At 45.5% G+C, this 17,849-nt stretch overlaps 1 protein-coding gene across 13 annotated transcripts in view; it reads right to left on the bottom strand.

Moving 5' to 3' along the window:
* ank1a (ankyrin 1, erythrocytic a) overlaps positions 1-17,849 on the bottom strand; it is a 103,844-nt gene that overhangs the window by 56,752 nt on the left and 29,243 nt on the right. For 11 of the 13 annotated variants that reach the window (XM_079369872.1, XM_079369879.1, XM_079369873.1 and 8 more), the window contains exon 2: positions 8,225-8,317. The exons of the other annotated variants lie outside the window; for them this stretch is intronic. In XM_079369872.1, coding sequence (XP_079225998.1) covers positions 8,225-8,317 — 93 coding nt within the window. The remainder of the gene's footprint in view (positions 1-8,224; positions 8,318-17,849) is intronic. 13 annotated transcript variants of the gene reach the window in all.

Below are 17,849 nucleotides of genomic sequence, written 5' to 3'. Positions count from 1 at the left end.
GACACATCGATATTCTTGTTGTCACAATCAGATATTGATTCATGTTTTGATACCACTTCAATAAAAGTGAGTATTATTATACTATATATTATATATTATTATACTCTCTACGTAGGGAGGAGAACTTCATCTAGCTTCAGTTACGATTTTGAATAGACAAGAAAATCTAAATGAAGAGGATTTAAATCAAAAGGGCGGCAGTAGCTCAGTCTGTAGGGACTTGGGTTGGGAACCGGAGGGTCGCCGGTTCAAGTCCCGGCACGGACCAAGTCCGGAAACTGGTCTGGCAGCTGGAGAGGTGCCAGTCCATTTCCTGAGCACTGCCGAGGTGCCCCTGAGCAAGGCACCGAACCCCAAAAAAACTGCTCTGGAGCGCCCGCTGTGGGCAGCAACCTCACTCTGAGACCTCTCCATTAACGCAGAGTGAAAACCGAATTTCCCCTCGCGGGATTAATAAAGTATATATGAAAAAAAATAATTAATAAATGGTTTTAAACTGAATCCATCGTCGTCTTTTTACACTTCAAACAGCGTCTCCTCCTCTGCTCTCTGTCTGTTTGTAAAAGAGATTTAGGACTTGAGAACTTCAAAGTTTGCTGACGTGAATTTTTCTTGCGGCGTCTTCGAGTTTAAATACGACTGGAAATACGATCTGTATCATCGATTGTTTTTTATTCTCATTTTAAAAAAAAGTTGGGATCGTCAAAACAATCGTCAAAAAGAGGAACAAAGTGTGCGACCTTTTGACGACCTTGTGGCTCACAGTTATATTTCCCCCTCAGTTCGTTGGTATGACGACGGGGACATTTCTGTTTCGCCTTTTTCTCTCGTCTCATCAGAGATTGGAAATGTTGAGGAAACGGGACGATGATGAGATAAAAGTAAAGATGGATGAAGAGAGCGGCGAGAGCTCGCAGCTCGGCTGAACGGAAGGGAAGACGCCGGCGGGGGATTGTGATGATAAATAAATTGGCGTGGAGAGCTTCGCCGAACACGTCACAGTCGCTGCGTTCTTCTCTGCAGCCTCGCTGACAGCACGCCATCGTCCCTCAGCGCCGTCCATCAGCATGTTAGCTACACTGAACTGCCTGAAGCTCAGAGGGAATCATGCACGCTTCAATATATTGACAAGTCTTAATTAACAAATAAATCCTTATTAGATCCATCGATCCAGAAGCTTCCTGTCTGAACACTTCATCTACTGCGGCGCCCATCCGGCGTGTTAATAAATATTAAACATCCTCATTTTAAGATGATGCACTCATCAGTCAGGACAAGAAAGCTGAGACGCCACCGCTGGTTCGCCCTCTGTGCAGCTGCCTCACACACACACACACACACACACACACACTCGAACCTTCTCTCACAAACACACTCGTGTACTCGTCCACACAGTGCAGCACATGCAGGTGTGTAACATTCACGCGCTCACTCGCATATTCATCGCACGCTCAGACGCGGCAGGCGTCCGTATGCAGGCAGCGGTATACTCAAACTGAACACGGCCGTGCAGCTCTTCATCCTACCATGAGGGGGCGCTATTCTTGTTTTTTTTCTTTTAAAGACGAAGGCGTGTGGTCGTCATAGTGCGCCTGACAGGGAGGTGGACTCTAACGTGCACACTCGAATAACCATAATAAAAAACGATAATGATCCCGCCGCTCTGCAGGATCCAAATCCAACAACGTGTGTTCAGTGCATATTAAACTGTCTATAAACTCCTCAGTCCTGCTCGTGGTCGGTCCCTTCCACTATCACAAACACGAGTCATATTTAACCTCTGGCATTTAAACACAAACACCCTGACCTCCAGGTTTAATATCGCTGGACGGCATGAGAAGGAGCGTGACGCCACATTTCTGTTTTTGTGAGAAAATTTGAGGTTTAAATTTGGTGATAAGCATCTTTTGAAACAAAGACGAATATTAACAGTCTTCTCTGGAGACTCGTTGGAATAACGTTGAGTAAAACTGTAAAGCAGGTTAACAGAGACGATAAGTTCTGGGACTTTTTGAGGAGGAACTATCCACTCGGGAATTCCCCGAGAACTAAACACCATGGGGTCTTTTTTTCAGGAGCTAAAAAAGGTTCCTCTACACGAGGTGACGAGGAGCTACAAGAGATCAGAGCTCCTGCAGCCTGAAATGAATAAAAAAGAAGGAGGGTTCCTCGAACTATGAAAACGCCTTACTTTAACCAAACTGTGATTATGATGGTCTGATTAGAGGAAGCACACATGAGGCAGATAGAAAGGTTGTTTTCTTGCTTCTGGTCGAACCCTCCAGGAGAAGGAAAAACGTCCTCTGCTCACGGCGACACGGTGTGGGAGGGGGTTTGTGAATGACCTCGAGTGTCCTGACCTTTTGACCAGCACTTCTTTTGGAGTATACCTCCACTGTCACCATGCACTCTGCAGCATTCACCTGGAACACATGCACATGCTCGCATGCATGCACACCCACTGTTTTTCCACTTTCTCTCTTTCTCTGCAGACCGACGTGACTCAAAGTGACGATAACGTCTGCACAGACGATTTCAGAAAGGAAACGAGTGCAGCTGTTGAGAGGTTGAATTTATCTTAATAAAAAAATAAAATAAAATAAGACGTGTTTGTACGGTGGTCACAAGGGGACAAGGTTAAAAAAAAAAAACCTGATGTGACCAGATTGCTTCTTTGTGTGTGGACATTTAAAATCTATTTCTTTAAGATGAAATCCATTCTGCTCAGTTTGAATAGATCGCTTCTTGTCCTGTTCGGGACCAATTTCTAAAAAGACAGATTGGTTCATAATTCGTTTACTTGACCTATGATTGGATAATAGTTGTTTTTAAGTCTAAGCATGTGTTGAGGAGTCGAGTAATGGACCTTCTAAAGCTCTTTATAATCATCCCTCTGCAGAGAAGCATTCATGCAGCCATTACGGTAATCGTTACTCGGGACGGCTCCGTTGAAAGTTTTCTTTGTAGGTGAAGGTTTTTCCCATGAGGTGTCTCACTGCTGCAAAAAGCCAGAAAGGATCCGTTCTTAATGGGTCAGCGAGACGAGGAGAATCTTTCTCTCTCCCGTCGTCCTCCTCGAGTTGGTATCGGGCCAACTGAGACATTATTACACGACTTCTGCAGTTTTTGCACAAAAGCAAGCGAAGCCCCCTCTACCTTTAATCTGCATTCTGTTGAAGCTGGTATCAATAACCCTGGGACAAAAATGAGAGTTACAATATTTGAATAGGCCACGGCCTTTCACATGTAAATTAAACGCTGCACCCCCATAGCCGAAACAAATTACAGCCAACTGCTGGTGGCTGGACATGAATGGGCGTCCTAATGTAGTCTGCATCTACAGTGAGCCGCGGAGCAGCTGGAAAAGAGAAAGTGAGACGGGAGAGAATTTATGTGACAGAGCAGAGTGTGACAGTTTGTTGTTTTTTTTTTCCTACATATTGAGTCTGCCATGCAGCCGCACTGTGACGAATGGGGCTTGGCTCCCCAAGCATCTGTCTCCAAGGACTCACTGAGGGGTAATTAGAGCTGTGGGAGGATATGGGATATTCTCCAGTACGACTGACTATGAATGGTGGCTAAGGGGACGGGCCCTGTACACAGACCTCTGACATCTGAGGATTCAGTTTTTTAAGGAGGGAGCGGGGCGTTTCATTTAGGGTCAATTCAATCAGAACATTAGGGAAACTGTCAGCGTTTGTGGGACCAGTTTTGAAGGAACTTCATAGTACCAAGCTAATTATAAAAAATGTAACCTGAAGGAACTTTAAAGTGTTTTAGAATTAAATTTAAGATTATTTTATTGGTTTTTAATAGGGGTGGGACTTGATTAAAATGTTTAACTAATTGACTCAGGGCTTTCTTATAAATTAATTGAAATTAATCACATTTTAAGTGCATCACAATATTTGCCCTAAAAAGCAAAAGCAAGCTTCTCAATTTTAAATGGATTTTGGTGGATGAATGAATACAATGCATTCAAAGTTATTTGCTTCTCAGTTTCATAAAGCTGTTGGATTTTGTTTGAAATAGTTTTTCTGCACAGCAGCTGGAAAGTTGGATCACACGTTGCTAGCTTTAGCACATTTTCTAACCCCTCATCTTCTATCACTAATAGTGGTCTAAAGTCCAGAGCAATCATCATTTAGAGAGTGGATTTGTAAGTTTATCAGACGCTGAATTACTAATTTTGGACTTGAAGACAGTCATTTGGTCAAGTTTAGGCTGAAAACGCGAAGCTAGCGATAAGCTAGCATGAAACTAGCGAAAAGCTAGCATGAAGCTAGTGATAAACTAGCGCGAAGCTAGCGATAAGCTAGCATGAAGCTAGCGATAAGCTAGCGTAAAGCTAGTGATAAGCTAGCGCGAAGCTAGTGCGTAGCAATGACAAACAGTTCCGTGCTGTTTATGAGGCAAACTGTGATTAAATGCGTTAACAATATTTAACGTGTTATTTTCTTGTAATTAATATTCATAATTCACACGTTAAAGTCCCGCCCCTAGTGTTTAAAGCTCTTCATAGTCTCGCTCTAACTTATTTATCCCATTTAGCCTCCTCGAGCCCTCAACTCTTCTGTCTTTCAGTTGTTCCAAACAAAAACCTACGATGAGGCTTTGTTTTATGATGACGGTTCCCGCCTGGAGACCTGAGGGTCGAACACGATGTAAACAGTTTTAAAATCAAACTCAAGACCTCACTTTTTAATCTAGCTTTTAACTGAATCTTATTTAATCTCAATTAGTTTTATTACATTTTTTAACCTCCAGTGTTTCCTCAGTGCGTCAGTACCTGTTTTTAATCTTATTTTAACTTAGTTTATAGGGTGTGTGTGTGTGTGTGTGTGTGTGTGTGTGTGTGTGTGTGTGTGTGTCTTGTTACTGTTTGATTTATTATGATGTAAAAGCACTTTGTGATATATTTTTGTATTAAAAGGGTTATATAAATAAAGTTAAAGTATGTTCTCTAACTTGCTTTGCTTTCATTACGGCTGTTTTCAGTACTTTTCTGATCTAGTTCTCGGGTTTCAGCCGCAGCGCTAAAACTCGGTCCAACCGGGTTACAAACATGAGCAGTTTGATCATCAGAAAGTAAACAAACATTGTACCAAGCTGCAGCAATAACGTGATAGGGGTTAAATACGTCAGGACCCGATCATGTCAGTAACGACTGACCGCTAAGCACTTCAGGTTTTCCTTTCCTGGTGTGCTTTGCCAACAGAGTCAATATCAAGACTTTTTCTAAGTGTAAAGTTTGGTGACGGTTCATAGAAGTGACTGCGCTCAGCCAACATGAAATCATTAATTGGTTTGTCGACTGCTGTTTTCAAGCATCATGATGTTTTTGCACATCTGGATGCGATGGTGGGACATCGTTAAGCTCTAAAGCTCCCCCTGCGTTATCGTCTACACGACTCGAAGAGAAAAGACAAAATGAGCATCAGAGAAGAATTTAAAGTAGCTCGTGAGAATAAAATTAAAAAAAAAGGAAAAAAAAGAGGCGTGTATTCTGCTTCTCCTGGTTTTAGATGCTCTTTAGTTTTTCAGGTGTCTTGTGCACGATTAGACACGTCTTCATACGTCCTCATGTTGGCTGTAACAGTAGCTGCATGTAACGGCTCGCCAGTGTGATGTCACTGATCCAAGCCCATCGGCTCATTGTAGTAAGACCCACGTGGCATCCTTGCTGAGCGACGGATCAATTACGACAGAGCGGAACGACCGACCAATCAGATCGGACTAGGCCCGCGTGGCGACCCGGATCGAGGGGGATGCAGAGCGTTGCAAACACCGACAGATGAGAGACGCTGCAAGGAAACATTTCTAACATTAGCGATTGTGAACGAACTTTAGTCAGCGCAGATAAAAAATACATGAACCCCCAAAAAGGGCAAAATATGGGAACTTTAAAAAAAAAAACACACTTCAATTCAGGTTCCCAGACATTCTCGAAATTGTGAAAGGATTGTGATCTGCACCAAAGGGCTTTTAAAACTGTCATCACAGCTCTGCATCGACAGGCGAATCAAACCCGGACTGTTATTCCTGCAGTTTGTCCTGTGAAACCACTCAAAGGGACTCTTTGTCAGGATTTTATAACTCGAGGAGAACAGTCATTTACACTCTGCATGATCACCTGACTGCTCATGTTTGATGCTGTTTTACTTCATTATTAAAGATTTAAAAAAAAAAACAGATTTAAAATATCTACATTTTATCTCTTTGGTTCTTTAATGACGGACTGAATGATTTAAAGTCTTTGTAAACTTGAGATGATCGGGGGATGAAGTGGTTTGGGACTGGTGGTGTATCACTCTTTCATAAACAGCGTTTGAGGAAGCAGACACCCGGTGGCAGGGATTTGGTTTATGCTGTATTTGCTTTCCACTGCTGTGTTGGCTCAGAGCCAGTGAGGGAGGGGGGGGGGGGGGGGGGGTCGATCTATCACTGCAGCACTCTGTGTCTCTCTTCTGTTGGATACACAAGGAGTACATCTCCCTTTGATCCGACCTGGTGATCATCCCTGTAGTTTATATTCTCCCTGTCCTCACTCGTCTCGGTAGCTCGGAGTTTTTAACTTCAAGGAGGTTGGTGTGTTTTTATTTCTTTCTGACACATTAAGACAAACAGAAGGTTGTTTTTTTTTTTTTTTTTCAGTCACTCACACACTTGGTAAAAGAAAATTGAAAGGAAAAGGAAAAAGAACATTTTCCAGAGCATTCGCATTCAAGAGCATCACCAAGGGGGGAAAAACAATACTCCATATTGTTGTGTTGTCGGGAGAGCGGCCAAAAAAGGGAACCGAGGTTCCAAATGCTTTATTTTTTCTTCTCTGTGTTCTTCTTCTAGTCTCTCTCTTAAAATCCAAATGGTTAAATTGAAGTTCAGTAAAAGGTTGGCCAAACTGTGCTCCAGAGTGTTCGGGAGCAATATGGAGATCGGGAGAACGGGTTCAGGAATCTGACATGAGAGCAAGGGGCGAGCCAGGATAAGAAGGGGGGAAATCATCATAGGCAAGAGTTGTCTGGAACAAGTTTCCCAGCAGCCTTATTGCACTCAGATAATCTCTCGTCCACGCGGTGAGCGCGGAGTGAAGATCATCTCTTGGATAGGTGCAATAAAACGTTTGGCAAACCTGTCCCAGACTGGTTGAACACATAAAACCAGACGAAACACACACACAAGGCACAAGACAGTGACAGCAAATACACACACAACGGCCAGAACACACACACGACACGACACATCAAAAGGCAGAGCACAAACGCCACGACAGGAAACACACAAACACACACTGAAGCACAAACGACACGAAAACAAAACACACATTCCCCAAATCCAACACGGACGGATGCCATGCAAAGAAGAAGAAGAAGAAAAAACATGCACACAAACACACCGAGAAGAAACAGAGGTCGACCGCACATCATGAACACATCCCTCACAGTCGTCCTTTCTCTTCATCACACACACACACACACACACACACACACACACACACACTTTGACTTAATCTTAGACACAAACACGGTGGCACAACTTATGCAAGCATATTTTTCTAAACCAAAAGAACCCACAGGAAAAATACCAGTTTGGTGTTGTGGCTAAATGTGACCCTGTGTGGTGCCGAGAACTTTGTGTGGAAGCGTACGCAGACGTCGCTGAGTGAATTGAGTCGGTATAAGAAATGTGTCACAATCTATATTTTGCCCGTGGACTCTCGCCATTGTAATATGCTCTGCTTTGAGGACATTAAGTTCAGAGAAATCACAGACACCGATAAAAAAAACGCTAAGTGAGATACAGATACACACATCGAGTCATAATAATGTTAAAAAAAAATAGAAATATATACGAAAGAAAAATAATTCTTACAGGAAACAAACAAAAAAAACAAATAAGAAAATCAGCAAGTTAGTCCAAAAAACGTCAAGCAAGGACAGGAACAAAGAAAAAGCTCCAGCCTGATCCCATGACACCTGACTGAATCAGCTCACAGCACAACAGCAACACTAGAAAGTCAAAGGAACCAGAACTACAGAACCATAAGCAACGACACACAACAAAAACAAGAGAGATCAAAAACAACAACAACAGCAGGGCAGTGACACACACTTTCAGTGACACATAAAAGATGGTCAGAAATACAATATATAGATATATATATATACATATAGATATATAGAAGAAAGAGGAAAAACCAGATATACGTGTTGCAGATATTTACTTCATCATCATAGTGCCATACTCCTTGGCCATCCGGCATCTCAGAGCTCACACTACTGTCCTGATCGATTAGCCAGCGATGCACGGCGTGGGCCTAAAAGAACATACGACATAAAGACAGAGCCCGTTAATCGCAACAGGGAGGAGGAGGAGAGGAGGAGAGACAAGAAAGAGGAGGAGGAGGAGAGACAAGAAAGAGGAGGAGGAGGAAGAGGAGGAGGAGGAGAGGAGAGGAGACAAGAAAGAGGAGGAGGAGGAGAGACAAGAAAGAGGAGGAGGAGGAGAGACAAGAAAGAGGAGGAGGAGGAGAGACAAGAAAGAGGAGGAGGAGGAGAGACAAGAAAGAGGAGGAGGAGGACAGACAAGGAGGAGATGAGGAGAGACAAGAAAGAGGAGGAGGAGGAGAGGAGGAGAGACAAGAAAGAGGAGGAGGAGGAGAGGAGAGGAGAGGAGGAGAGACAAGAAAGAGGAGGAGGACAGACAAGGAGGAGATGAGGAGAGGAGGAGAGACAAGAAAGAGGAGGAAGAGGAGAGGAGGAGGAGAGACAAGAAAGAGGAGGAGGAGGAGAGGAGAGACAAGAAAGAGGAGGAGGAGGAGAGGAAAGGAGAGACAAGAAAGAGGAGGAAGAGGAGAGGAGAGGAGGAGAGACAAGGAGGAGAGGAGGAGGAGGAGAGGAGGAGAGGAGGAGAGACAAGGAGGAGAGGAGGAGAGGAGGAGAGACAAGAAAGAGGAGGAGGAGGAGAGGAGGAAGAGGAGAGACAAGAAAGAGGAGGAGAGACAAGAAAGAGGAGGAGGAGGAGAGACAAGAAAGAGGAGGAGGAGGACAGACAAGAAAGAGGAGGAGGAGGACAGACAAGGAGGAGATGAGGAGAGACAAGAGGAGGAGGAGGAGAGGAGGAGAGACAAGAAAGAGGAGGAGGAGGAGAGACAAGAAAGAGGAGGAGGAGGAGAGGAGAGGAGGAGAGACAAGAAAGAGGAGGAGGACAGACAAGGAGGAGATGAGGAGAGGAGGAGAGACAAGGAGGAGGACGAAGAGGAGAGGAGAGGAGGAGAGACAAGAAAGAAGAGGAGGAGGAGAGACAAGAAAGAGGAGGAAGAGGAGAGGAGGAGAGACAAGGAGGAGATGAGGAGAGGAGGAGAGACAAGAAAGAGGAGGAAGAGGAGAGGAGGAGGAGAGACAAGAAAGAGGAGGAGGAGGAGAGGAGGAGGAGAGACAAGAAAGAGGAGGAAGAGGAGAGGAGGAGGAGAGACAAGAAAGAGGAGGAGGAGGAGAGGAGGAGGAGAGACAAGAAAGAGGAGGAGGAGGAGAGGAGAGGAGAGACAAGAAAGAGGAGGAAGAGGAGAGACAAGAAAGAAGAGGAGAGGAGAGACAAGAAAGAAGAGGAGAGGAGAGACAAGAAAGAAGAGGAAGAGGAGAGGAGGAGAGACAAGAAAGAGGAGGAGGACAGACAAGGAGGAGATGAGGAGAGGAGGAGAGACAAGGAGGAGGACGAAGAGGAGAGGAGAGGAGAGGAGGAGAGACAAGAAAGAAGAGGAGGAGGAGAGACAAGAAAGAGGAGGAAGAGGAGAGGAGGAGAGACAAGGAGGAGATGAGGAGAGGAGGAGAGACAAGAAAGAGGAGGAAGAGGAGAGGAAAGGAGAGACAAGAAAGAGGAGGAGGAGGAGAGGAGAGACAAGAAAGAGGAGGAGGAGGAGAGGAAAGGAGAGACAAGAAAGAGGAGGAAGAGGAGAGGAGAGGAGAGACAAGAAAGAGGAGGAGGAGGAGAGGAGAGACAAGAAAGAGGAGGAGGAGGAGAGGAAAGGAGAGACAAGAAAGAGGAGGAAGAGGAGAGGAGAGGAGGAGAGACAAGGAGGAGAGGAGGAGAGGAGGAGAGACAAGAAAGAGGAGGAGGAGGAGAGACAAGGAGGAGAGGAGCAGTGGAGAAAATAGGAAAGGAGAGAAGGAGGAGAGGAGCGGACAGAAAACAATGGCAAGGATATGAGAAAGATTCAAAGAGGAAAAGGCGAACATTATATTGAGACACAGGTAGAAAACAAGGTGGGGGAGGGAGGGGAAGGAGGAAGAGAGCAGGAAGAGGAACCACCCCGACCCAACCCGCCCCGCCCGGTCCCGCCCCGCCCCGCCCGGTCCCATCCCACACAACAACTCCCCCTGTGGGAAACAGGTCAGGTTAGGATGATGGGCATGAGTGTGAAAGCACAATGAGGCACGACACGAGGACATCACACATACAGTGGTGAGCGCTGGGCAACGCCACACTGATGGCGATGGGCGGAGCCTCTGGTGTTGATGGTTTGTGTCTCACGGATGGATCGGCTGTGGAGACGCTGCGACCTACACGCCCGAGATAGTCGAGGAAGTGACATCCAAGTGTACAGTACTTACCCAGTACAGACAGGAAACAACATTCAGTACAGGTGGAGTCAGAGCACACACACACACACACACACACACACACACACACACACATACACACACAGTTATCATAAGTCTGTGAGGTCAAGACAACAACCACTTTACACCTTTTCTTTTCCCCTCTCCAGAAAAGCGCACACACATTGTCTGCTGCTCTCAGCCAATCAGACGACAGAACACTCAGACGTCTTCTTTCAGACGGACACGGGGGGCGGGGGGGGGGGGGGGGGGCTGCAGATCTGATCTCCTCACACGGCCTCAGTTCAGATTCAAATCAAAGCCACACTGAGGCAAACTCTACTGCCGGTCACCCTGAAACACACACACACACACACACACACACACACACACACACACACACACCAAACAAACCCCATCTGTTACTCCTGACTGTTGTTGTGTCAGCACCAAAAAAACAACCCAACGCAGCTCCTTTCGTGGCGCTCGCTGCCACAGTGTGGCGGAAACACTTGTCAAGGGTGGAAATGGTAAAAAAAAAAAGAAAAAAGGAACAAATGATCCTGTCGTTGCTGCTTCGGCACATCGACTGTTTACTTTACGCCAGCGGTTTCACAGTCCGTGTGTTGTGTTTGTAAGATGCAGTGAAATCTAACTTTGATTTGAGACTGAAGGCTGTTTAGTAACAAACTGACGAGAAGCTACAGCACGCCGAACGTCCGGATCAGGACTGCTCAGAACGACAGCCTTTAAAAAAAAACATGACGAGTTCTGAGTTGGACTGAACCCGAGGGAGACGGGGCCCCGTTAGGAGGGCTTTCTACGTCATTGTGAAATTTGCACATTTTCACACTCACACTCCAGATATCGTCTTCTGGAAGACACCGGCAAAAAGAGGAAAGAGAAAGTAGAGAGAGGAAGAAGGACGCTCACAATAACAGATAAAAAACAGAAATACTGTAAAAAAAAAAAAAATCTCGGAAACTGCCGACACTGTATGATGTCATCATATGGAAATGACTGATACTGTATGTGATTAGATTGTGAATGGAGAAGGGGTAGTAATAAATAAGTTTATACTTCTTACTCCTCCTTTTTGGTAATGTTACTTTTTATATAATTTATTTCATTTTTTTTGGATAATTATTATTATTTTGTTGTCTTCACATGTTCGAAATAAAACAATAATTAAATAAATAAAGAAGTACAGACGCAAGTTTACAAGAATTTTGCAACCCGAGTGCAAAGTGTCTAAGACACAAAATCAACAAGATGCAGAATTTATTTATTATTATTATTATTATTATTATTGTTGTTGTTGTTGTTGTTGTTGCAGGCAGGAAATCTCTGAAGCATTTCCACACAGCAGTTCTGATAGAGTTTACTGGCTTCCACTGTATTCAGAGTCTAATCTTGAAATGATTCCCATTCAAACTAAAGGAGGACGTGACCAGCCTGCTCAAAGTCCTCACCACGATCAAACCATCATTAACAGAGCTGCGTGTTGGGAGTCAGTGCAGAGTCACATGACGTGTCTCAGCTGCTCCAGGAGCCAAGTGAACGGACGACACGTGGGCATTAACCTGCACCGACGACGCTCATTAGCCACGAACAAGTCTGAAACAGAAACTAGATGTGCTTCCACTCATCTGATAGAAGTTGTGTTTACTCTGCTCTCCTTTTTAAATGTCTCCTCCATCACAGACCGAACGAAACGTAAACCAAAACCAAGATCCTTTTTAACAGACATTATGTTCCCTCCCTCAGGATTCTCCTCCTCTTTTACAATTGTAAGGACATTTGATCCCCGATAAGGACAGAGAGACGACACACACACACACACACACACACACACACACACACACACATAGAGAGACTAACGTGGAGCAGGACCTTTTGTGTCAGGTTGTGTGTAAAGAAAGACAGATGCATTATGTGGTAAACACATAGCAGCAGAAACAGACAGAGTCACCTCAAGGGTACAGTGAATCAAAGGGTGACAGCAGAGGCCAACGCCTCGGTGAGGACGCCCCAAAAATAGACAAAAGCAGGTGGGGGGGGGGGGGGGGGGACGCGAGGGGCGGGGCTTTAGTACACCTTCGTGTTTTATCAATTTTTCTCCAACTTCTTTATCATAAATGAACACTTAGCATGACCTTGACGTGTTTGAAAGATGTGCATTTTGACGTGCTCAGTAACAGAGCGTGTGCATGTGGAGGGGATTGAGTGTGTGTGTGTGTGTGTGTGTGTGTGTGTGTACGTGACACACACAGGGCGTCATCTGTAGAGTTTGTGGTGAGTTACAGAGCGTGTCAGCTTAAAGGAATAATTGGATTAAGTAGCAGACGGCTAGTGATGACAGGGGAGAGAGGAGCAGGGGGGGGGGGGGGAGGTGGGGGGGGGGGGGAGAGGAGGAGGTGCTGATAAGAGGAACAGGCCGTTTGCTGCAGAGCCTCTGGGAGCCTCAGGGCAGCCAAACAGACGCGCAGAGGGAACTCAAACTGTTACGCTGTAGATTAGAGGGATAAAAGGATAACACACTCATAGTCTCTGGACGTCCAACCAGCAGCCTCTTGGCATTTCAGTGCACTTTACATCAAACTTGAAGACAAGCATGAGACAACCAGTGTGAGTCATGTCGATGTTGGAGAGACTCTGGTTTGCTTTATGCGCTTTTAAAATCTCCTCCCCGATGGCCTTTGGAGTACGGCTGCTCAGGAGGACGTTACCTCTCCACAGAGTCAGAGAGAGAGAGAGAGAGAGAGAGAGAGAGAGAGAGAGAGAGAGAGAGAGAGAGAGCAGAATTACAGAGTGGGAAACAGGTGTTCGATGTTCACACTGTTTAAATGGACTTATAAGACGTACACAGTGTCCATTAGAAGTCATTAATCCCATTCATACGCCGCTGACGAAGCAGCGAGAGCAGCTCGGGGTCAAGTGTCACGTCGGAACGTGAATCATTAGCGGTGATGAATTACAGAAGGAGGGAAGGGGAAGCTGTCCTTGAGGTTTCCTGCAGGACGGCGAAGACAGAAAAGCAGCACAAAGAGACGACGAAGGCGCCTTAATGCAGGATGATTGTAGTTCTATATGCAGAGTTGTGTTGAACTGGTTAAGCTGCTGGCTGCACTGAGCTTTCATTAGACTAAGCACTCCTCAGGGAGAGAACAGCTCTCTGCAGCTCGATGGACCCGCACTGCCTCAATAACTCACACTCCCTCCGCGAGCACGGACAGAAACAATAAGCTGCAGAGCCGCTCTGATATACAAATGTCTTTAGCATTAAGACCCAAGCACCTTCCTCCAAACACCTATTCATCAGTCCGGTTTGTTTTAGCACTGCAGTGCATCAGCTCCTCGATGGATGGTCCCGCCTTCCCCTCCATTATCCTCGAGTGCAGGAACGCCAGCTAATCAAGCTCTCAGCCGAGACTCAGAGTAGGCTAACGCCAGGCTAGCTCGTCGTGAAGAGCTGACACAGTGTCTAAACTAAATGGACCCCTGCTAAATTATTCAAGTGGAGTTATAACAACGCAGCATCACGGCCGAGGTGCTGAACAGTAAAGAGCTCTTATCTCGTCTTCACGTCTTCTTTCAACATGAATCAAAACTGGAGACACAACACTGATGGCGTGATCATCTTCGCACGCCACGTGGGATCTACACGAGAACACAAGCCGGGAAAAAACACGAGAACAATATGTTCCATACTCTCGTGATGACATGTTGTTGTTGTTATCTTTTATGCTAATCCATATTTAAATGGATACATATCTCTGCACAGTTTGATGCACGTTGGCGTGCTCCACCGGAGGAGGTGACGTTACGGGACGCAAAGTTGGAGGACACGCCCACTCTGGCAGCCCTGTTGAAGCTTTTTAACGGCGGTGGTTACGAACATCTGGCTACGCCAGAGCGTGACGGTAGCATCAAACGTCATCACGCCAAATATGGAGACTCATCTGCTGGTCGGTCTGTCACCAGGTGAAAGTCGACGATGTGTCGTTCCTGCAAAGGCTAACGTTAGCATCTGACTTATAAGTGATTGAACATGAGCTCATTTGTCAGGATGATTTTGATGAATAAACACCCCCAAAGGGGTTTTTGACGATGGAACCGGTGCAGTGATTCTAAACTCTGCAGCACTCGATGAGACCGGCTTCCTGTCCTGCATGAAACATATTTACTGTTTGTGTCGCTCTTATTTTTAGTGAGAGATAAGTGGCCACTTTTTTTTAACTCTTTGACGCCTGTTGTCGAGAATTTGCATCAAACAGCTTCGGCTCCAAATGCAGCTAAAATAGCGTTTTTTTTCTTTTGCTTTGTTCATGTTTTATTTGTTTTGTTTTACAATTGCCATTATAACCATTAATAGTATTTTTCCCTCCCCCAACTGTAATTCCCCCACTTTCCTTACCCTACGTTATGTCTGTTCTCACTTTATGTAACTACCATCTGGTGTGTATAAATGAATAAAAAAATATATAAAAATAATAAGTAAATAAAAATTAAAAAAAAAAAATTAAATAAAAAAAAAAAAAGAATAAAATAAAAAAAAAGAAAACGTAAAATAGCGTCCGTATTCCTCCACTGCTGGTCGATGCACTTTCAATACAAACCTAGGAACCTTTTATAAGCATTACTTTGTCATAGGACCAGACGGAGACAGAACAACGTCTGTTTATGTGCTATGTATGTACTATTATTATGTAAATATCTATTTTATGTGATATTTTCAAATAAAATAAAAAATGTTTTAATATTTGGAAACAAATTCAGCCGTGGAGAGGTGAAGGCAAAGTTCTCCCTGAGTTAATATTCCTGAGTTGTTGATGTTGCTGTGAGGAACTGAAGAGTAGAATCCAAATCCTCACGCCTCATTGAATCCAGACATCTCAGAGATGCAGAGAGTTTGAACCCGAACCCTGGTGAGCGAAGATTTGTCCTACTTCTGAATGAAAATGGCGAGTGACGGCGCACCAACCGCCTCAGTGGATAGTTTGTGCGTCACATGTACAGAGGCTTATATTCTCTAAGCGGGCGGCCAAGGTTCGAGTCCGACCTCTGACTCCCTCACAGAATGTCTCTCTCTCTCTGATCCCAACTCTGTCCACTCTCCTGTCCTGTTTCTCCAATAAAGACACAAAAAGCTCCCAAAACATCTTAAAAAAAGAACGTCAGGTGACATGTATTTGATCCAGTACAAACACATACCAGCAGCCACTCGCAGATTGCCACTGAAAATCCCTGAACTGTGCTCATAAATCTCCTCCACACGTGTCGTCGTGATGTGTGACAGAAGCTGGTGTCAGGCTGCACCGTCACCATCACAACGTCCTCTTCTGACCTTCTCATGACACAATTTATGAACCCGTGTCGTGACAGCCAGAGAGAAAACTCCAGTTCAGTTCAAGCCAGATGATTGGAGGTGATGAATGGAAATACAACATATGCATCAGTTAAAGTTAACGTGTGTGTGTGAACCGCTGAACGCTTACTCGGTTAAATAAGTTAGAAACAATCTGCTGCGTTATAAAGAAGACATCACCAAAATCTGTCCCCGACCCGAAAAAAAAACACGAATAAATAAATCATCACGTTTGAAATGTGTGAGAGGTTTTAGATGTTAGCAGACGTGAATGAGCGCAGATATAGACGAGCGGGACAGCAGAGCGAGAACGAGCGGGAGAGCTCTGCAGATCTCCTTCGCCTGATAAATAATTCATGGCAGGGAGCTGCCGGCGAGCAGCCGGGGCTCCATCAGCAGAGGAGGTTTGTGGAGGGGCACAGGTGGAACCTGCAGGTGGGATGAAAGGGAAGGATGGTGCAGTCACCTTCACCTATCACCTCGACTCCTCCGGCTGACTCTCCATCTGGGCTTCACGTTCACTCTCTACCTGTTCACCGCAGGCTTTGAACATGTGCAGAGTCACCTTTTCATCCTCTGCTGCCCACTCTCTCTCTCTCTCTCTCTCTCTCTGAGAGGGGCTGCACTATGTGAGCAGAAAGGATGGGCACAAGATGAGAGAACCTTACATTTAGTGCACACAGTGAAGAAATTCAATCTATGAGTCCAGAACTGTGGATGAATCCTGATGGAGGAATGCTGCTGATATGATGGATGCTTTTCAATTTATGATGATGGTGATGATAATATTTAGGATGGCTTTGAAGCCATCCTAAATGGGAGGGATGGATGGATAGAGGGATGGAGGAATGATGGATGGAAGAATGATGGAGGGATGGATGGAGGGATGATGGATGGATGGAGGGATGGATGGAGGGATGGATGGAGGGATGATGGATGGATGGATGGATGGATAGATGGATGGAGGGATGGATGGATGGAGGGATGATGGATGGAGGGATGGATAGATGGAGGGAGGATGGATGGAGGAATGGATGGAGGGATGATAGATGGATGGATGGATGGATAGATGGATGGAGGGATGGATGGAGGGATGATGGATGGATGGATGGAGGAAGGGATGGATGGAGGGATGATGGATGGATGATGGATGGAGGGATGATAGATGGATGGATGATGGATGGATAGATGATGGATGGAGGGATGATGGATAGACAGATGGATGGAGGGATGGATGGATGGAGGGATGGAGGGATGATGGATGGAGGGAGGGATGATGGATGGATAGATGGATGGAGGGATGGATGGATAGATGGATGGAGGGATGGATGGATGGAGGGATGGAGGGATGATGGATGGAGGGATGGATGGATAGATGGATGGAGGGATGATGGATGGATGGATGGAGGGATGGATGGATGGAGGGATGGAGGGATGATGGATGGAGGGATGGATGGAGGGATGGATGGATGGATGGATGGAGGGATGATGGATGGATGGATGGAGGGATGGATGGATGGAGGGATGGAGGGATGATGGATGGAGGGAGGATGGATGGAGGGACGGATGGATGGATGGATGATGGATGGATAGATGATGGATGGAGGGATGATGGATAGACAGATGGATGGAGGGATGGATGGATGGAGGGATGGAGGGATGATGGATGGATGGATTGATACTTTATTGATTTTGAGGGAAATTCAAGACTACAAGAATCAAGCTCCGTCCCTTTCTAGTTGTTGAAGGCTGCTTCCTCCTTCCTGTCAGCGCTCGGTGTGTCAGAGAGCACGCAGCCACCCGTCAGGGTTGGACAGGTAGACGCAGGTCATAGTACATTTACAAAGGACACTAGAGTCTGGAAAAAACACAGTAAGCATACT

Source organism: Symphodus melops, assembly GCF_947650265.1.
Source record: "Symphodus melops genome assembly, chromosome: 1".
Taxonomy (NCBI): Eukaryota; Metazoa; Chordata; class Actinopteri; order Labriformes; family Labridae; genus Symphodus; species Symphodus melops.
This window is presented reverse-complemented; position numbering and strand designations above follow the sequence as displayed.